The 21,393-nt window shown below is 37.7% G+C and overlaps 4 protein-coding genes and 5 long non-coding RNA genes across 12 annotated transcripts in view; 5 read left to right on the forward strand and 4 right to left on the reverse strand.

Moving 5' to 3' along the window:
• Positions 1-61: 61 nt before the first annotated feature.
• On the forward strand, positions 62-1,864 carry LOC124205532. Of its 2 annotated transcripts, none has more exons than XR_006879368.1 (5): positions 62-167; positions 229-335; positions 403-504; positions 561-812; positions 1,615-1,864. It is a non-coding gene; the product is annotated as an uncharacterized LOC124205532 (long non-coding RNA). The 2 variants fall into 2 exon arrangements; XR_006879367.1 differs by having other exon boundaries at positions 62-163.
• Positions 1,865-2,142: 278 nt separating this feature from the next.
• Positions 2,143-6,057, reverse strand: LOC124205559. 3 transcript variants are annotated; one of them, XR_006879386.1, is made up of 5 exons: positions 5,865-6,057; positions 5,636-5,729; positions 5,417-5,541; positions 5,192-5,363; positions 2,143-3,006 (listed from the first exon to the last, which is right to left on the reverse strand). It is a non-coding gene; the product is annotated as an uncharacterized LOC124205559 (long non-coding RNA). The 3 variants fall into 3 exon arrangements; XR_006879385.1 differs by having other exon boundaries at positions 5,636-5,795; XR_006879387.1 differs by lacking the exon at positions 2,143-3,006 and adding an exon at positions 3,344-3,422 and having other exon boundaries at positions 5,636-5,795.
• A 528-nt stretch (positions 6,058-6,585) lies between these two features.
• On the forward strand, positions 6,586-7,160 carry LOC124205569. The gene is made up of 2 exons (XR_006879398.1): positions 6,586-6,799; positions 7,024-7,160. It is a non-coding gene; the product is annotated as an uncharacterized LOC124205569 (long non-coding RNA).
• Positions 7,161-7,813: 653 nt separating this feature from the next.
• On the reverse strand, positions 7,814-8,731 carry LOC124205562. Its single transcript, XR_006879392.1, has 2 exons — positions 8,596-8,731; positions 7,814-8,517 (listed from the first exon to the last, which is right to left on the reverse strand). It is a non-coding gene; the product is annotated as an uncharacterized LOC124205562 (long non-coding RNA).
• Positions 8,603-10,238, forward strand: LOC124205544. The gene is made up of 2 exons (XM_046602992.1): positions 8,603-9,684; positions 9,750-10,238. Exons 1-2 carry the CDS (start codon positions 8,603-8,605, stop codon positions 10,087-10,089), a joined length of 1,422 nt encoding a protein of 473 aa, XP_046458948.1. The 3' UTR covers positions 10,090-10,238.
• Positions 10,239-10,375: 137 nt separating this feature from the next.
• Positions 10,376-11,016, reverse strand: LOC124203547 (oxidized purine nucleoside triphosphate hydrolase-like). The gene is made up of 3 exons (XM_046600219.1): positions 10,874-11,016; positions 10,614-10,765; positions 10,376-10,542 (listed from the first exon to the last, which is right to left on the reverse strand). Exons 1-3 carry the CDS (start codon positions 11,014-11,016, stop codon positions 10,376-10,378), a joined length of 462 nt encoding a protein of 153 aa, XP_046456175.1.
• A 212-nt stretch (positions 11,017-11,228) lies between these two features.
• Positions 11,229-21,072, reverse strand: LOC124205564. Its single transcript, XR_006879394.1, has 6 exons — positions 20,832-21,072; positions 20,139-20,359; positions 14,715-14,810; positions 11,865-14,646; positions 11,733-11,761; positions 11,229-11,543 (listed from the first exon to the last, which is right to left on the reverse strand). It is a non-coding gene; the product is annotated as an uncharacterized LOC124205564 (long non-coding RNA).
• LOC124205555 overlaps positions 12,333-21,393 on the forward strand; it is a 96,686-nt gene continuing 87,625 nt past the window's right edge. Inside the window, exon 1 of the mRNA XM_046603011.1 lies at positions 12,333-12,497. Coding sequence (XP_046458967.1) covers positions 12,333-12,497 — 165 coding nt within the window. The remainder of the gene's footprint in view (positions 12,498-21,393) is intronic.
• On the forward strand, positions 15,400-18,954 carry LOC124205535. The gene is made up of 9 exons (XM_046602977.1): positions 15,400-17,119; positions 17,189-17,284; positions 17,337-17,420; positions 17,501-17,575; positions 17,641-17,703; positions 17,780-17,845; positions 17,909-18,013; positions 18,072-18,221; positions 18,278-18,954. The coding sequence occupies exons 1-9, from the start codon at positions 15,619-15,621 to the stop codon at positions 18,760-18,762; spliced, it is 2,625 nt and encodes an 874-aa protein (XP_046458933.1). The 5' UTR covers positions 15,400-15,618; the 3' UTR covers positions 18,763-18,954.

Raw genomic sequence — 21,393 nt, forward strand, 5'->3', positions numbered from 1 at the left:
TAACCAACACAAGATTCAAAACTCATTACTAGATGTCGCCACTGTCTTGTTTACGTCCCCATGTCATGAAAAGAGACGAAATGGGCGAAACAAATTGTTGCTAATTAGTTAATTACACTTATATTCCTGTGATTTCAAATACCAATTGAACTTCATATCTTATGTAGGTATATCTTGACCTAGTTTCCTTATTTTCATATTATACCAACTTATTTCTTCAAATTTTAGATGCTGTGCAGCTAATTAGCCACTGTCAGTCATCCCAACACAGCTAATAAGCCACTGTCAGTCATCCCAACAAATTGCCTTACTAAATCATCACCCATATGATAAAGGTTAGCATCAATATCACCTATCTGTCTAACCTAACGCTACTGCAATACTTCATAACACTTTCTTTAGCATCAGGAAATTTATCCCACCTAAGGAGTAATGCAGTTTGTTGCTGTAATTCGATTATTACGGGTTTTCATCATGAACATTTCAGTGTGCTTCTTAGAAAAGGTAAAGATTGCTATGCTTTTTATATTTTCATCAATGTAACACATTTTGTTTTACAGAGCACACAAGATCCCCACGGACATCCTTGAGTCAATGCTGGATTTCATCCTTGACAGAAGAGGGACTTCCAGAAACATTCTGCTCCATCATTATCTTCAAGACATACGCTCATACAGCTTCACTACTTCAGCGCTTCTTATGCTGCTACACATCAACTTTTCTTGCTTCACTGGCGAGTTGGATCACTTCAGTTGCTGTGACACACCTGTAGTCACTCACCAAGGGATTATGGCCAGTTACCGGACAATTGAGTAATTGACTTATTTTCGTAGATTATCTACTAGTAATCTATTTGCGTTAAACTCTCTGTCTTTGTTATAATTCCAAAATTAGGCCCTTCTTTCTCGTAAAAGAAGTGTTAGTGTGTTACTTAGACGTTTCTTTTTTTAACGCTAGATGGCTTTTCATAATTTTCAGCTGTCAAAACAGTCAGTTTCAGTTACTTTGCAAATCTCTTTAAACATTTATCGGCAGCTGCTGTGTGGAAATTTTTTAGGGAAAACTGACGATAACTATTCCACCAACAAAGCTCACTTGTTAGATTTTTCATAATGTGTTTTTTTTTCTACTTCCGGTTTTTCTTATTTCAGTCAGTAGTTCAGTAAATATTCATTCGACGCACAAAAGAACCACATATTCAGGATCCTCATCAAATTTGTGATAAAGTTCATGTTTTTTTTTGTACGTACGCGTACTTCCGGTTTCGAAAATTTTCCTGAACTATAGTTCAGGAAAATTCTCGATTTTGGCCAAAATTTGGATTTCGTTTGAATCACATCTAATCGACCCCAAATTTCATGGAGATCACGAATATGTGGTTTATTTTGACGGGAGCTCAATAGTTAAGTCGCTATCGCTTACTTCCGGTATAGTTCCGGAAAATTTGCATGAATCTAGTAAGTGAGCTTTGTTCTGCGTACAATTCTCGATATTGCCAGCCATATTTTAATCAAATATTAGTGTGCTGTTTAAATTTAGAGCAAAAAATCTGATCCTTGTACTAATGTGTAACTTTAATTGCCATGTCATTATAAGTATTGTTTTGTTTTTCAGGTTTATATGCAGAGGAGATGTTGAGAAGATGGACACCAAAAGGTCGCCGGTATTTCAAAAATGTCAGCGCGGATCATCATTTGTTGTTGGTAATATGTTTTGTGTTAGTTAACCCGTTGGCTGCCACACCTTTGTTCCCCCATGTTAGCTCTGTAGCACGGGCCCGCGCTGTTCGGTCTCGTGGTTTATTTGCCGCGGGGTCGGACAGTTGCACCAGCCCCAGATTTGGCCGAAAGGCCCTGTTAGGCAATGCACCATAGGGACTTCCCCCTTGTCGATACGGTGATGGATTCTAGAGGTTGTGCATTCCATCTTCTCCTGTCACCGTGTCAGCCCGGACTTGTCAGCAATGGCAAGTCCCACCTTGGTCATGGATCCTTCAGACATGGCGTGTAGAGAAGTAGAGAGCAACCTACGGGTTGCATGGCGTGGCAGCCAACGGGTTAACTTAAGTGTGTGTATGTTTGTATGTATGTATGTATATTGTATGAAAAGTGGAGGAATTGTGGGCGGAGGTGGGAAAATAAATGCAATTCCAACTATTTATTTCTGTTTTTAATTTCACATTTCAACTTTAAGAATCAATACTTTTAAACACACTACATATCGTAAACGAATATATATATTGTTTATTTAGCAAGAGAAAGAGCTGGTTGATGTTCGGAAAATTTTTTTAGAAATGTCTTCAAATAAAAGAACAAAATTTATCCAAATTTGTGTTATATGTATGTCTACGTGAAATCGCCGATCAGTCAAACTGTAAACATGGCCGTGATAAAACTGCATCCAAGATATTCAGTCAGGAGAGAGATTGTGGCAATTACTATTAGGAAGAAGTCGATACGGAAAATAGCAATTACTAGTCAGGAGCAACTAATCTCGGGGAGAAGTAAAGTCAAGCTAATAAAAAACAATATCTAATGAGACCATTCATTACGAAATCGCTTGACATGGCAGAAACCTTTAAAAGAGTCAATTTTCTGGGAACATGAACATAAGAAATGTACAATACTCGAAAATTCTGTCACCTCAAAATGACGCTGTCCTACAACGCCACGGAACTTACAGTTAACTTTGAATCTTGTCACCTCGCCCACCCTCAGAAATAAAGTTAAAGAATCCAAAGTACCTCCTTCCCCCCAAAAAAAAACTTCTTTTAATTTTTCTGTCAAAAATGAATCCTAACATGTCGTCCTAACACAAAAAAGAAAACCTTTTAGAAAAATTGTGATGTCTCAACTTAGACAAAGGAATCAGACTCGGAATCTTTGTGTTCACTAAACATAGGTAAATTACTACATGAAATAATTTGGTGATGAACAGTTGAACACGAGTCCTGGCCAATCTTGCAGATCTCTCTGAACACCTCACCAACTTCTGAAGTCAGGAAATCTGAATAAAATAGAAAGATTAACACAATTAATGTTTAGGTTCATTAACTATTCTTACTTAAATGAAGGTAACCAGAACAAAACTATTTTTGGAAAATTTCAATATGAAAGTTACTTTGAACAATGAATCACAAGCTGGGCTGGACAAGAACAAATATCGTTAGTTTGACAGTGAGGAATGTTTAATGAAAACGAAATGACTACAAAAAATTTGAAACAATACTTAGTAGTTAGTAGCATAATTAGAAGAGAGATAAGATAACCAACTAGACAAGGAATTTCCAAAATGTAGGAAAATGGCGACCAGCGACTGTCTCCACTCCAAAACGTGACTAATGAAAAAGTTACGTAGCAGACGATGAATGGCAATGGCAGATAATCAGTAAAGAATTTCTCCGCTAGATGCTATACAATCGCCTGTATCAGGCGGCAAATGCAATGCAATCAAATTCTTTATTTTCGTGTTGTAACAAAACTGAAAGTTATAAGAAAATTGCAAAAACAATCAATTTGACAAATAATTTAAAGCCTACGTTGTGAAATATCAACTCTGAGGAATCAAAATCTGGTAAATTTTATACCTGAAGGCTGAACTATCGGTATAATGACCATAGAACTCCAAAGACAGAAGAGTAGAAGACTCCACCGACAATAGAACCCCAATATTTTGTATAAATTTATTATAGTATAAAATTTACCAGACTTCCAATTAATCAATCGGCTGTTGGCATCACGGGACTGCCGTCTTCATGCGCGGATCTCAAAATGATTGGCCACATGTGGAGCGGATTTTATTCCGTCATGGGATCGGCGAAAATGGAATCCGTTTACTGCGATTTCACTAAACTCCCCGACGATGCGGGTAAACGTTTTAGATCCCCGCACCAGAACACCCGGAATCCCGTGGACCAGAAATGGCCAAATGGGAGGAAATTCATTCTCTTCTAATAATTCATTACGGATTAGAATTTTTCAAAATCTTTTCACAGTTGCATGCTCATTATAGTTGTGCATGGTTAAACGCAAATTCACGCGTCAAGTTCAGCGTTGCAAAATCAAGGGAAGGGGCTTGGTTTCATTTTTTTTAAATGTTAATGTCAGGGTATCCCGCAAGAAATGGACGGACACGTCACCAGTGTAAAAAAAAAAGACGAAACTGTCAGTTTCGAAAGGCCAAGATGTTGAGAAACCAGCATTTGCATTGAACCATGTCGTGTTAGTTAATTAAACGAAGATTCTTCTAACTTTGATGACGTACGTCGAACAATGTGAACAAAGTTTTGTCTACTGAAAGAAAAACTGAGCTTTTATTAACTTTTGGACCATTCTAGAAAGGATCAAGGAGATTCAACGGATGTTAAATTTGCATCCGATCGGGTTAGAGCGCATTCTAAGAAATCGAATTCTTTCATATGGACACATTTTGTACGACTAAAAGTTTTTCCTTCTCAAGGACAAAGGGGAACGGGAGGAAATTCCTTAGACTCCAATTCATTAAGCGATACGAATTTCTTTACAAAAATTTAACTGTGGATGCAAATTAACATTTTGAATGCACAACCAAATTTTCTATCTGAAAAAATGTGGACGCGACAAGGAAAAAACAAAACAATTTGTAATGGCAAATTTACAAAAGGCGCGTCGGACTAGAAACGGGAGAAAATTCATTCGCTTCCAATTCGTTAACGGATTGAAATTTTCCAAAAATCTTTTCAGTCAGTTACATGCCTATTGTGTAGCGCTACACACTAATTCACCGGTCTATCTGCAAGATTATAGACAGGAGACGATTTAACTCCACCACCCAAAAAAAAAATTAAATTTGCAATTTGTTTGCCTAAGATGTATTGCTTAAAATGACATAAAGTCAACATTGAAACGCTTATGTTCCCTGCATACCTTATTTATCTTTGGTAAATGCCAATCACTTTTACAGAAGCGCTCATTCACTTGGTGTGAAAATGATGGCATAGAATAAAAATTGCCGTTTCAAAAAATGAGAGACCGACATTTAAATTAAAATTCAACCCTGTCGTGTTATTGATTTAAAAAACTTAAACTTTAAACTTTTTTTTAGTTTAAGGATTTAAGTTTTAAGGTATAAGGATTGCTAATAATGCATTCACGACACGGGCGAGTGCACACGTCGATCGACAATTCGCGACATAATATAGAAAAGTTCTTACCTATTGCCAGAGCTGACTCTGTACGTTCGTTTGGTCTTTCAGTTCCAAGGGCAGTTGAATTTCGGCGTCGAAGTCCTACCGGCCACGACTACGGCTGTCGCAAACAGGGCTTCTTTACTGCTGGATGGATTGGGTTGGATGCAGAGGTGAGCTTGCCTTCAGCTCGGATGGTCTGGAAACAAATGACACATTAGACAAGAACTAATTAGACAAGCACAATTTCACCTCTGCTTGCTTTGGGAAGTTTGCTGCATGCTTTTAGTTGAAAATGGAAACAATAGTACATCACTACTTGATTAACACTTCAACTGTGTTGGAAGTACCAATTACTCAAGAGTCGAAGAGAGAACCTGTAAAATAAAAGATATACCATCATCTCGTTAGTAAGTTATGGTCATAAATGTTGTTGATGTGGTAGTAAAATAATAGTGTTATGGTGCTTACCTGTTGTATTCATCCAAAATTTAGGGCCATAAAGTCGATGTTCTGTAGCAAAAGCTGTGGTTGATGTAAAAACTTCAGGAACTTGTTGTGAAAGCTTGGAATTTCCATGATCCATAAATATAATTTGATAGGGAAACAGAAAAGACAAAATATATAGTATCTAGGAATAGTAAAACAATAAGATGTATGCAATCAATAAACTATGATCAGTCTAGAGTTACCAACTTACATCAAATTAAGACTTCATTTGGTCTGCAAAACCGGCAAAAACAAAGAAGCTGGAACACAGGTGCCAACAAGCAGATGGCACTTAATAAATATGTACATCGATGTACATATAAATGTATTGGTAATTTCGGTAGTTTTTAAGGAAAATAGAAACATTTTAACTGGAAACCTTGAGCAAACTCCAAACTGCCATCTCTGCTGAAACAGTGAAACTGCTATGGCTGCCATTTTTTTTTGCTGATACGGGATGGATTAGTAGTGTTCGATTTTCTCACTAGATGACCTTTACAACTATAGCCATCTAGCGCTGATTGGTCATTCAAGCAAAAATAAAATAAAAAATGTCGTCCAATTTCGCCATACAATACACAATAGTGCACCGCGTAAATGGGTTACACATTGACGGCCGAAAAAGTCCGTTGTATTGAGTGGATTTTTAAAAAACTTGCAACACAGACAGCACTCGCCATTAATGATTTATATGTATGTTTCAGCTAATGTTATTGCCGTGCACTTTTCTCTCCGATTTTGATAATAACGACCGAACGGCACGCAATATATCCCACAGGTATGTCGTTCGCCTCGTCTCTCCCCAAAGCAGCCAGAAGAGAAGACAGACCTATAGAGGAAAAACGGGACTATATTAGACCTATAAGATAACTTTAAGCTCAAAAATTGATGGGACAAGGTGTCGAACTCTTCTCTCGCCAGCCTTTAGCGTCGTTATCATCATTAAACCTCGCAGCGCATCTCCTCTGCCGAGTTAGTAATGTCGTTAAAAAAATTTTAATTAAAAAGGTTTTTTCGTTCAGGGTTCGTCATCTCTCATACCGGTCTATTACAGCAGTAGCCAACCCTCGAGTACTACTGCGTACAAGAGTGTCCCACGTCTTACGATGATAAGCGATCTGACTTGCCCCAACGAATTTATCTAAGGTGTTTTTATATATATGCCGCGCATATAGGATGTTAGTAGTTGGTGTTGGTTAGTAGTAGTATTAGTTGTTGGTGTTAGTTAGTAGTAGATTTTTAGTAGTTAGTTTAAGTTGGTTTTTAGTATGGGTTAATACATGCATGGTTAGTTTAGCACAGTAGTTAGTAGTAGTGGTTTAGTAGTTGGTTTTAGTAAGGGTTAGTACATGCATGGTTATATTATACAGAGCGATATGGGGAACAACAATGGAGGACAATGTGGCGGAAGTGGGAATCGAACCCGGGACATTTGGATACAACGCTAGATGCTATAACCACTATACCATGGTCGCATATCCTGATCGAACTATTACCGGAAGTAGATCATATCCTAAAAAAGTATTGGCTGAGAACATCATACAATATTTCATTTCCGTATCACTTACCAAATAGGCTAGTGGTATAGTCTTCATCTGGCACGCTGGAGTCCCGGGTTCAAATCCCATCGAAGACATCCGATTACTCACTATTCAACTTATTTTCGCTACTTGGCTAGAAATCTGAGGGTGCCTGATAAGAAAAGAAGAAGCGAAAACTATAGTCATCCGGTTGCAGAATGAGAAAGATCATATTCTTTTCCTTTAAAAAAAAAAAAAAAAAAAAAATCACAACAGCCGTTCCGGAATAAGCACACACATTCGCTCGATCAAGTAACCTCGGAAAAATCCGCTGGGATTTGTGTAGAAAAGGAAATACTTTTACATTCATCTTACTGGTACCTGGTACGTACTGGTACCTACTGGTACCTTGGTACCAATAAAAGCAGATGTAAATGGGCACTGTCATCTCGTAAAATTAAATAATTGCCTTCATTAAGATTTTCTAAGGGGCTTTAATAATTAAGCGCGATACTTGAAAACGCAAACAAGGAATAACATATTTTCTAATACTGAAAATAAAATTCAAGAGCCTTGATGGAAATATTTTCCGTCATAAATTCCCCATCGAATTAATGCAATAAATTCACTAAACCATGAATACATTTCATATCATCACTTTCACATTCTATTCTAAACAATCTTAATAATACAAGCGGATATTTATACAACTTCAAGTCGTTCGGTTTACATTGAAAACTAAAGACAAACCCAAACTCTGAATTTTCTCAAGAAGGTGAAGGTTTGTTATTCCACTTTATTTCATGTGAAAGATGTGTAGATTTTATATGCGACTGTTTCTTTTTCTCCAGGCCTTCAGGTGACACACTATTACAATTGGAACGTTTTATACATGCACGTGCATGCAAGTGAGTCAGTTTTGACATTGTTATAGGAAAAAACGAATTTTACAGCGATCGATGAAAGTGAATTGCTCTTCCATGTCCCCGTTTCTCTTTGATAGTGTCTGCGGAAAGTAAGCGAGTCATCTTATACAGTCAAGTGGAACACGGCAAAGGACTTTATTTTCATTTGGGCCTCTGCCGCCCCCCCCCCCCCCTGTATTAAAACCAGAAAGTGGAAACAAGTTACATAAAAAGATATTAATAATTCGGGGACTTCCTATGTAAATCGCAGTAAAACTGAAAGGCTCGTTTCCCTATAAAACCCAGCGAAAGGTTGACATAAGCCATCACTTGCTCTTCATTCTCCGCTCTTGGTTGAAGTGATCAACACAGGCTCCATTGTTTAATACCAAGTAATTTAAAGTGAACTAGTTATTCCTAGCGCAACATATTCCAGTGACTAAAACAAAGGTAATGTTTAAAAATAATTAAATTATTATTATTACTTCAAATATTTGTTTTGTGCAGGATTACTTACATTGAAAATGCGTACCACACTGTCAATTCTCATGTTGGTTTGTTTGGCGTCGGTAACTATTCAGCAGCAGAGTCAAAATCAGCGCGTTCTAAGTCAGCTCGGGCTCGCCCTACCACCTCCTAGTGTAATATTATCGCGACTGGTCCAGCATGGAGTCGACAAGCTTGAAGGACTCCAAAAACAATTCAGCGGCGCAGACGTCAATCTATTTTCTGAAAGAAAATTCGGTTTGGGCATCGGTACCCTCTTCAAGCCGTTACTTTTAGTAGCATTGGCCAAAATCAAGCTGGCTCTTTTATTTGGAAATCCTTTGGTCTTGTTGGTCCTGAAAAAACTTTTACTTCACGCTGTTCTAGGCAAATTATTACTCAAGATTCCACTCATATTGCTCGGTGGCAAAGCCTTGTTGCTAACCAACATCATGGCCATTAAATTCGCGTTGATCGCCAAAGGATTGATTGGTTTCAAAGCATCTTTAACTCTACTCTTCCTAGGGGGTTTCCTTAAGAGCACATTAGGAGGATCAGGATTAACTACGATTTTAGGTCTGGCCGGTTCTCTTCTCAAACTAACTGGACATGGGTTTAAAAGTGAAGAAGACGACGAACAACCAAACTTCAAATTGCCTGTTACAACATTTGGAATTCCTCCTTCATTTGCAAAACCATCCTTCAACTCTCCTCCAGTCCCATTGAAAACTGCAAATTCTTACCAATCCCGCGCTACTGTACTCTCAACACCTGCAACTCCTTTGACTGCGCCAATAAGCACTAACCTTAGCGGAACCAATTTTGGATTGGGAATTTCCGGTTTCGGTGCTAATGGATTTGGTGGATCTGGTCTCCTGACTATACGTGCCAAGCGCGACGTTCAAGGAGATAACGGAGAGAGAAGAGGTGAATTCTCAGGCGAATCACTTGAAGATCTGAAACTGGAATTCGAAGCTGCTAGGACCAATGGAAACGCCTATCTCTTCATGGCTGCTCAGTTTGACGAGCAATCCTGCGGGCTCCGCCTTCTTTGTGAAGTCTACCAAAAACCGCAAGAAAGTCTCACTCAAGACGAGATTTTATTACAAAACCTTTTAGGGTAAATGATTACTTAACAATTTTGAGGAAATTTGGGTAAATTTAATTATCTTTTCAATCCTTTAGATATCCTCTTACCCCACTGAATGAAGAGGACAAGGACACTCCAAAGGAAGCGTATCATATGGCGGCCCAACTGGGAACATCTTACCAGGGTCAGACGAATAATCAAATCTGCGCTCGTTTTTACTCAACTTGCCCCCACAATGCCCAGCAGATGATTCACAAGTTTGTCACCGAAGATTTTCAAACCAACGAAGCTGATCCTGACAATCGCCCTGTTAGCCATCCTAAAGCGCCCCAAACTAGCCACAACGCACCCTTCTATTACCCTACTCGGCAACCAACCATGACACCCATCCAACTGTGGAAATCTCTTTTCAAGATGCCAGGCCATCAACAGTAGCTGCTGAATTCTTGAATAATCCTAACCATGAAATCTACGAATTTGCCTCTTTCTAATTTTACTATGACATTGTAACCATGTATGAACCTTGAATTCACCAGAATCCAAATGATCCCTTGATTATAATATACACAACAATATTTATTCTATTTCTACGAGTGTTTACTATTTAGTTCTCAATGCCCCCAAGAGTAAATTACGTAACTAATCTTACCTATCTTTTATTTATAGAAGACATGGAAGAAAAAGATAATGTGGGTTACACTCACAGTTTTCTCGGGTTTTCTTACGGCTTCTGAGTAATTGTGTGCTTGATTATGTCACCCAGGGCGTTGAATGAGAAGCTGGCTTGAAATGACGTCCCGGAGAGAAAAACTGGAAACCAGATACGTGCTTCACTCCACATAAGATCGTACGGAATATGTTGCACGTCAAACCACTGTGGCTTCATTTCTGAATAACATAAAATAAACACAAAAGAAATTATTTACAATATTTGAGAAAAGATTTAACAGTATATCAACCTTCTGTTTCCAAGATTTCTCCTTTGTACTCTGAACAACGAAAAACATGAATTTTGAAAGGGATTTCACCATTAGGAAAATCCATGTTTATGATTCCACATTCTGTTAGATTAGATTCTTCAGTCATGATTCCGCTCTCTTCACGAAGTTCCCTGTAACAGCAAACAAGCACTTTACTAAAAACATGTTTTCAATCCAATGGCAGTCATGTGATTCTCATCATGTCATCATAAGTGCATTACAAGTTTCGATAAGCTCACCTAATGGCTGCTTGAATTACAGATTCACCAGATTCAATTTTTCCTCCAAAGCCATTCCATTTTCCTTCACCAAATCCACGTTTTTTTAGACCAAGAAGAATTTCAGATTTCTTCAACACAAGGACAAGGGTAAACATTTTCATTTTTCCAAATATTAAGAGCTATTTCTTTGCTGTTGTCACAGACACTGGATGGCTGCCGAACTTTCTTATCGGTTGAAAATTGACACGACTATATAAAAAAAAAGATTTTTTGATTTTTAACAAGTTATCTAAATGTAGGAAATCATCAACAGAACACTCATGTAATAAATAAAATAATGAGGTTGAACAAAATTTTTGATTTGATACTTAACTGCAACTGTGTAAGGCTTTAAACGATTGAATTTATTTACCTAAATACTTTAATACTTATAATTACAAAACGACAAAAAAAAGAAAACAATAATCCGAGTCGATAATGACGTAGTGATAAATGGTCACACATTAGTGTTGTTATGTTGATCCTTGTTACGGCTGTAGTCTGCACGCAACTGCCAGCTGATGCTCCCATGAAAAGGTGCGTTCATCGGTCGGAACTTCCGATATGCCAGTTGCACACATGTAGACGATCCTTGCATTTGGTAATCTAGCCTGTAGTTCCAAAACATTTCGTTTTTGTTTTCCTTTCCCTGTTTGACCAGTCGGCAGCAGGTTAATCCCCGTTTCAATAAACGGTGGATTGTCCATAGCAACGTAGAAAACAAATAACATCAGACCTTGAGACTCATTTAAAAATTCTAATCGCGGAATTTATCTTCTTTCGACAGCGATATTATATAAACACAAATAAAACTCGTTTATCCCATTTTTTCACTAACCTTTAAATTGAACGCAACAACGGGTCGAACTAAATCAATTGAAACGCACGTCCGGTTGCCAACCGGCGGTTGGAAACATTGGTTCATTAAAACAAATTCCGAACAACTAAACAATGGCATGTTCTCACTCACCCAAGTTGTTTTGTTGTTGGTTTTCATCTGTTGGACTAAAAACTGACGAAAAATGGGCAGTTTTCAGGTGAGTCATGAAAAGCGGCGTCATGACAACCAATCAATCAGTGAGGAGCCATCACGCATCGAAGATAAAGCAGAATAATCGTCGTCCAAAACCAAAAAAAAATTATTTCTCTCAAAAGAGCCTATAGATACAACTAAACTAAACGGAATAATTGAATAATAATAGTGACGTAACTATTTAAGTCATCATAAAACATAAAACATTGCTGAGTAAGAAAGAGCAAAAACCAAATTTGGAATAAAAAATATCGGTATGGTTATCTTTTATGGACTCGTTGCAAGATAGGTGATTGATAAAACCGCACAATAGGTATTTCAACTTATTTAAACAAAGTGGGTTTTTCTGTCGATTGTTACGTGTTGCTTCTGCTACACTTTTCTTACAAAGAAAATCGAGAAAAAATGGCTCGTTTGTCAATTAGTTTTGGTTTGATGTTGCTGATTTTGAGTTGCGGGGCAATTTGTTCCTCTGCTCTTACCCCATTTTCCTTGGAAGATAAACTGCAAGAATTGGAAGTGAGACTTGTAGAAAAAGTGACACAACTGGAGGCGCAACTCGAACTAAATGTAAGTATATTGTTTAGTTTAATTTAGTGATTCACTGTGGGTAAACACATTTGATTTTCTATGACAGAATGAACAAAGACAAGATTTGGCATTGAAAGTAATTCAATTAGAGGCCAAAAATGTCCAGCTGGAAGTCAAAATTGAAAAACTGGAGGCCAAAGTTGAACAACAAGATTCGCTTTTAACTTCCCTTTTACGAGAGAAAAATGAATGCACAGCAGAAGCAACCGATTCTGTTCCATTTATCAATAATCAATCAGCTGTTGTCTCCATCAACGGACTGCCGTCTTCATGCGCGGATCTCAAAATGATTGGCCACATGTGGAGCGGAATTTTTTCCGTCATGGGATCGGTGAAAATGGAATCCGTTTACTGCGATTTCACTAAACTCCCTGACGATGAAGGTAAACGATTTAGAAATTCTCACCAATTATTCAGTTGTAGCTAATTATCCATTTTTTAATTCTTTAATTAATGAAAAAGGTTTCCAGAAATGGATCGGATATGTTGACGTCAAATCCGCGCCCGTCTATTTCTACGTCCAAAGAAATTCTACATTTAACCTAGTTGGAACTCCGATAACGTTCAATTTGGCGGTGGTGAACGAGGGAAATGCCATGGATTTGACATCGGGGAAATTCACGGCACCACGACCGGGAATTTATTTCTTCTCTTTCACGGGACTGGCGCGTCTAGAATCTTCTTTTTGTTCTTGTTCTTCATCTTCTTGGTCTGCTTGGTTTTCTTCTTATCTTTTTTTGAACGGGAATTTAATCGGGTCGGGTCGTGTTGAAGAGAGTAAGGGCCCCGTTGATCAATTCAGTCCCGTGACCCTGCAGTCGACGCTCAACTTGAAAAAAGGCGATCAAGTCTGGGTGGGGATTTCTTATAGCTCATTGTTATATTTGGATGACAACGATAACCACTACACCCATTTCACGGGTTTGATGTTGGAGGAGGAAATTGGGGCGTCCCTTTGAGGTTCAACTTCATCGGCGACATGAAACATTTTCATCGCAAACATTTTTGTTTAACGTCGATAAGAAATTTTGGGCTATGAAATTTTAAGGGGTGGAGGGGAGGGAAGAAAATTCATTCGATTAGAAATTCATTAAGGGGTGGGCATTTCTTCGCCAAAATTAAACTGTGAATGCAATTACACTTACTGAATACACAAACCGAATTTCAAATTTTTAACTGTAAAACTCCAGCCGCAAACGAAAGAGGCCAAAATGACGACGCAATTGAGAAACATGGCCACGGTGACGGCCGAGGTGCGGTACAACTCTTGGACGGACGTGAGGTTCTGTTTCATGACGTTGAAATCGAACGAAATCATCGGCGAATGATGCGGAGCGCTGCTGGAGTTGACGAAGGAAGCCAGTTGGTCGTCCATTCTGGACTATTGTGATGGACAGACTAAAAGGATGAGCCTGTCCACTGCCGTGTGATATGCTGGGCGTTTGCCCGTTTCTTTTCTCATCCAAGGCGTCGTAGAGTTTTTCTCGCATGCGCGGATCTCTGCTGGGATACTTTTAGGAATTTTTTGATTATTACTGGGGGCCTGGGCTATTCTTCGCTAGTGCACAATTGCGTCAATGGCGTACCGGTTGAATTGTTTTCAAGTCTCTTTTTCATTATCACGCTTCACTAGTTCTTAATTGAAATTGTCATGGAAACCGACCTAGTGGCCGTCGCACTTTATAAACGCAACAGATATATTAAATATCTCTAAACAAATTTAATTTGATTATGATCTAATAAATATAGAAAATCATCAACACACTGCCAGTGAGTTGTGACTTACAAAAACGGCTACCCTGACTGTGAGTCAACAAAAACGGCAAGTGAAAACAGTTCTAGTCAAAGGCCTAGCTACGAAATAATGGAATCGACGCCACCAAATAGTCAAAAGGGAAGAATGGAGGTACAATTTTCCTACCTTTAAGCCTTGGAAATACGGCCAGGCAGTCCAAATGTGCTCCATCCACCCGCTGAGAAGTTGAATCCACCAGGCGGAATAGGAAGTCCCCGTGGAATACACCCACACACACATGGATGTACACGAGGACATTAATAGAAAGGGGAAGAAGAGATCCGTCATTCGACCGACACAGGTAGTTTCTCCAATCAAAAGGTTACTGTTTATCTAAATGAAAATTAAAAATGACAACCAAACAACCAAAAGTAAGAAAAAGTTTGGGAAACTTGGTAAACCTTGATTGTTATTAAACAGCTGATTTAAGCTTCCATGTGCTGCATTTGTGCAAATTATGCATTGTGTTGTTATGATGGTTGGTCCAGGCATAAAATCTGCATAAAGGATAAAGGTTACATAGTGAAAACAAACTGACATGCTTCAACAGGGGGCTTACATGCAAAATGCTAGTGAGGAATCAACATTTCCCGCAATATTCCCACATACCAAAATTATTTTTAAATCCAATTTATGATAACAGATAAATATTTATAAGATTGTTTGTTTTATCGTGAAGTCCCATTACAAATTTTTTTTTAGGTATGCCAGATAGGTGCACAAGTATAAGAAATAATTTAATGTAATTTAGATCATTTATCTATTACTTTGGATGCGCCGCGCGCCTAGGTTGCGGGTAGAAATCAGTTGGTATGGCAACAAAAAACCGATTTAAAATTTAAATGTGTGGCATTCGAAATTGATCTAATCTGCCAGCTTGTTTTATTTTATTTGTTTGGTATATCGCGTTTAAAAAAATTGAGAACTTGTTTCATACGCAGGATGTTCTGTTTATAAAACCTTGGCGGGAATATCAAATGACATCACATGACACTTCTGTTTTATCTTTCAACTCTCGAAGCTGGACTAAATTTCGCACAAATGGAAAAACCCTTGGGAAAAACCCAATTCGAATGAGTTTGCCTTCGCATTTCTGTCCGAGTCCCAAATCAGTTTGAAACTTGTACGTCGACAGTCGTGTCAATAAAATCATATATAATTCTAGCAAATATCTTTACAATTGCTTCTGTGGCTACACAAGTTTTCATCATCTGCAGATAAGGTATTTCATTTTTATGTGAAACTTATTTCCAAAATTCTGAAGAAATCTCAAAGTGCCAAAGTTCCCCAAACGTTTTTACTGAAATGGTCCCAATCAAATGTATCCTCACCATTCTTTTGCTGGCCGTTTGCTGTCAGTGCCAATCATTCGGTGCTTCTTCTTCCTCTTGCGCGAAACTAAAAATCTCGCTGGACACGTTCAGTTCTATGAAGTACGGCAACTTTCTCATTGAAATTTATGAACACGCCGATAATAATCAAAAATCATCCGACAGCCAGAAAAAATATTTCTACTCCCCTATTGCGTTATTGGACCACTCAAGTGCCGTTAGCATTTACAACAGATTCACGAAACAGCCAGAGATGAGCTTCCGCATTAAAATGTGGAACGACAAAGTTGAAAATGAAGTTGTGAAACATTTAAACGAAATCTTCGGCCATGAAATCAAATCAAATCAAGTGAGAGTCCTCCCCTTGGAGAAAGTCTTTCTCACGAGTGAAATACCCACAGAAGATTATTTTCTATCTCCAGTGTGGAAGAATTACGACAAGGGCAAAACCATTTGGTTTTCTCTGTCCTGTTACGACCAGAAAATCTGCGACGAACTGGCCAATGAAATGCGGTCCAATCCCAAACATTTAAACAATTTCAAACTCCTGTACAGTTTGTCATCGCAGACGTCACAAACAAAACAGACGACCATCCGCATCGATAGCCTCACTTCCGGTCAATTGGTCTCTAATCTTTTACAAAAATTTGGAGACAAAACTGAAATTTTTCTGACGGCCAACGACGAAAAGAAAATGTTGACGGAAACGGCCACCAACATCCGAATGGACACATTTGACGACTACGAGGTCGGGTCGCCTGATACTGAACTTCAAATTTCAAATATTTTAAAGGATCTGCTCGTAACGTCCAGGACGACCATAAGAGAACAAAGTGACAAAATGTGGGACTCTGTTTTCTGGAATGACGACAATTACCGTCTGGACAAGACGACGAAAATTTTAAATGAAATCCTCAACAAAATGGACATGGAAACTCAAAAGAAATTGGCGGATATGTTTCAAAAAATGGAGAAACAGTCGGTAATATTAGGAAAATTAACTTCGAATAGTAAAGAGAAAAGGCGAGAAGAACAGCATCGCGATTTTAATGAAAAATGTAAACTTGCAAAAAACAACTCGGATGAAGAAAATAAAAATTTTGAGAATAAAGAAAAAATCCAACACAATTACGACTCGAACAGTTGGGATGACGTGGACAGAATCAGTTCAATCATTTCAGAGAAAATGGCAAACGAATCTGGTGGTTCGAGCCAGGTCAAAATTACGAAAGATGTTGAAATGTTATTACAGGAAAGTAGAGACAACGTCCAATGGGACGAAGAGAAATTCGTGCCCAAGCCGATGCAACTGAGTAAAATCAATTTGGCCAAATTTCGCGAATCTCAATCGTTTCAGGATCGTAACATTCGTCTCCGTTACACGACCGCCGAACTGTCTGCGCCAATCAAAATTATGGAACACGCAGAATTGACTGTCGTTAACGAATGGAACAATTTAAAGGAGGAACTCAAAGGTTTTCTTTAATAAATTTTGCTAAATAAATTTATTAAATTTTAATCGAATTATTGAAATTGAATTGCAGCCACTACTGAGCTCTTAAGCAGAACTGTGAACAATTTGAATATAACGAATACCGAACTAAGAAACGCGAAGAGCGATTTAACTAATGAATTAGAAGGTATTTAAGAATATAAGAAAACAGAATTTTTTTTAATGTTGTGATTGAGCAGGGACTAGACAAGAGTTGGAGAAAACCCAAAACGACTTGGAGGAAACCAGGACTTATGTCAATAATCTATCGATAAAGTTAAATGGTATTTTATTATTTTACTGGAAATTTAATTTAAAATTAAACAAAATGTCTTATAAAATTTACGCTTTTTATTACGAGCAGAGACCAAGCAGGAGTTGGTGAAAACGAGAGCAGATTTTCTCATAACCGTCGATGATTTATCTGCAAAATTAAACGGTAATTTTTTGTTTGAATATAAGATAAAAATTCGAATGTATTTACAACTTTTTCAATAATTTTAGCGACTAAAAAAGAATTGGCGGAAACGAAAATCACGGCCGGGATTTTGTCAGCTGAACTCAAAAGTAAATTTCACGTCTAATTCAATATTTATTAAAATTAATTTGTTATAATTTAATTATGTTTTCTTTGATTGTGTAGCGAGTTCGTATCGATTAAGTCAAGAATCAAAAGTTGCTGAAGAAAATCTGAAAAAAGATCTAAGAGGTAATAACAATTTTGTTTTCTTTTTTGAAATTGATTTAATTTAAATCGAATGCATTTATTCAGCAACTTTAATTGACGTGGAAACTGCAAAAACAAATTTGGCCTCAACGAGAACAGAATTGAACAGCACAAAGTCCGCCGTTGCGGATTTGACAACCAAATTAAATGGTACATTTTAATAAAAATTTAATTTATTAAATAAATTATAAAGAATTTGATTCAACAGCCCGAACGAGTGAAATAGTTGACATTGGTCAAATGCCAACATCGTGTGTGGATCTGCAGCGAATTGGACATAAACTGAGCGGATTCTTTTCCGTAAAAGGATCAAAGAAGATGGAAATGATTTACTGCAACTTTTTTTCCAATCAAAATGGTACGACGTGTGCTATTTTTAGTTGTTATTGTTTGTCTAATTATTTTGTTTTACAGACAAACAGAAATGGATCGGATACGCCGACATTAAATCAGCGCCCGTCAATTTCTACGTCCAGAGAAATTCTGATTTTAACAAAACATCAACTCCGATTCCGTTCGATTTGGCGCGGGTGAACGAGGGAAACGCCATGGATATGCGGTCGGGGAAATTCACGGCACCGCGACCGGGAATTTATTTTTTCTCTTTCACGGGACTGGCGTATCTTAAATCTTCATCTTCTTATGCTTGGTTTTATTCTTATCTTTTTTTGAACGGGAATCGAATCGGGTCGAGTTATGTTCAAGAGAATAACGGCCCCGTTAGTCAAATAATTCCGATGTCCCTCCAGTCGACGCTGAACTTGAAAAAAGGCGATCAACTCTGGGTGCAGATTTCTTATTCTGCTGGTTCAGACTCGTATTTGGTTGACTACCCTGGTTTACACCACACCCATTTCACGGGTTTCATGTTGGAGGAGGAAATTGTGGCGTCCCCTTGAGGTTCAACTTCATCGGCGACGTTTTTGTTTCATGACGACACGAAATTTTTGGGAGGAAAGGAATTTTAAAAGGGGGAGGGGAGAGAGAAAATTCATTTGATTTTTATTCATTAAGGAGGAAGATTTTCTTTACCCAAATTAAACTGTGGATGTAATTACACTTACTGAATGAATACACTAACCAAGTTTCAAGTTTGTATCTGCAAAACTTCAGACGCGACCAGCAAAAAACCAATTTTGATTGCCAGATTTACAAAATTGCGGGAGGCCTTTAATGGGAGAAAATTCTTCACCTTTTAATTCACTTACGGATCGGAATTTTCCAAAAAAATTCTTTTACAGATGAATTCTCATTTCAGTTGTGCACTTGTCCAAAAAAAATCGCGCGTCTATCTCTAAAAATAAGGGCAGGGGACGTGAAAAACTAATTTTGTTTGCCTGATATAAAAAAATGATTAAATTTTTTATTTTAAAATTCAGCTTTGAAATCGACACGAAACGTTGCTTCTACACGTCAAGTTTATCTTTAAGGAAGAGTTTCACTTTTTAATTTGATTTCATTAAATTTTTATCATTTTCTCCTCACGTTTGCAGGATGGGATCAGAGAAGAGAAATAAAATAAGAAGGAAGGGTAGAAAATTTGGTCGACTCTTATTGATTGAGGGTTGGGAATTTCTTGACGAAAATTTAACTGTAAATGCAACTAAACATTTTCAATGCGCACACTAATTGTCACGTTTCTATCTGTAAAAATGTGGGCGTGGCAAGTAAAAAACCAATTTTGATTGGCAGATTTTTACTAAATGCAGACTGGACTAAATTGGAAGAAAATTATTTCGCGTCTTATTCATTTACGGTTTGAAATTTTCTCAAAATCTTTTCACAAATACAAATTCTCATTATAGTTGTGCATGGCTGAACGCAAATTCACGCGTCTGTTTGCAAAATCAAGGGCAGGGAACTGGATTTATTGGTAAAATTTCTCCTAACAAAATTTAAAAAATATCAAATTTGATTGGCGATCGCAGCTTAACATCACATAACATTAACTCTGAATCACTTATATTCCCCGCGTCAACTGTTGAATGGTTGTTAAATGCCACGAAAAAGAATTCAAACCAAAAATTGTTATTAACCTCCCATCAACATTTACTGCCAGTGAGTTGTAAGGTACAAAAACAAGCCTGATCTGCTGTCGTTCATTAAATGAGATATTTATAAATGAGCCCTAACTGAGAAAACAAAATTGGCGATGAGAAACAGTTCCATTCAAAGGCCTAGCTCAGGAGTAATCGTATTATCTTACTATGTCACGATTTGAAATCAACGACATCAATAGTCTTAAAGGAAGAAAAGAGATAAATGTTTGTTCTACCTTCAAGCCTGGGAAATACGGCCAGGCATATCCACAAGCGATCCATCCATCTGAATTTGATTGAATCCACCATCCGGGATACGAAAAAGAAAGTCCTCGTGAATACACCCACACTCACATGGGTGTACACGAGGACAGAGGGGATTTAACGAAAGGGGAAGAAGACATCCGTAACTCAACCGACATCGGCAGTTCCTCCAATCCAAAAGGATGCTGTTTATCTAAATGAAAATTAAAAATGAGTTACGAAAAATATTTAGGCATAATGAATCAATAAGGACAAGCAGAAATTGAGACAGTGGGTAAACCTGAATTTTTTAATAAATGGGAGAATGTAAGGTGTGTCCATGTTCATACACTGAGCTCACGCAGGTCCTGCAACATAAAATATTTCTAGCAGGTCGCAGAAATAAAAGTAACTCAAATCATTATCCTGGTGACGATACTGAGGACAGGTCAAATGCCAGCACAAGATAAACTTGCACATCTTGTTAGAATTATGACTGGCTCAAGCCTCAAATCTGCACAGAGGAAAAGTTTACGCAGGTGCAAACAAACTGCCAAGCATCGACAGGTGGCTTACATGGATGAATGCCAGTCAGGAAATATGACATTTCACAAATTTGTAAACAGGTTTAACTTTTCTATTTAAGCTATCGAAATCATTGCATTTGTATTCTCACTTTGATTTACCTGCCAAACAGCATGGAGAGTCTGAGAGCCTTGAGCCTCAACACCAACACCACAGAGTCCACACGACGACCACATTTTAGTAAATTTATTTGGTCTACAGTTACAGCCAGCCACGTACGTTCGCGTACGTTTCCCAAAAAAGTTATCATTACATATTCTTTATTATAATCTAAAACTTGTTTTGTGTGTGGGATACTGGGATTGACGATGGAGTGCAGCAGAAGCAGGTAAACTTCGTCTCTTTTTCGAAACTGGTAAAGGTAAACAAGACTGTAGCAGACGACACTAATATTCAAATTAGCCATGCTTTAGTAAGATATCGATACAATTAAAAATCGCCACACTTAATCCAGGACCCTCATGAAAGTCAAGAGGGAATAAACTACGGCTGGTAATTAATTTAATGCTGCACGATTATGACTTTATGAGCCCTGAAATTAAAATCGTAAATAATATTATAGATTTTCAAAATTTATGTAACAAGAAATTGGCGGCAATTTCGAATTGTAATTAACTGCAGCTCTAAATAGCTTGTCAAACTCAAACACTTATAACAGAATAA

Source organism: Daphnia pulex, chromosome 10 (assembly GCF_021134715.1).
Source record: "Daphnia pulex isolate KAP4 chromosome 10, ASM2113471v1".
Classification (NCBI taxonomy): domain Eukaryota; kingdom Metazoa; phylum Arthropoda; class Branchiopoda; order Diplostraca; family Daphniidae; genus Daphnia; species Daphnia pulex.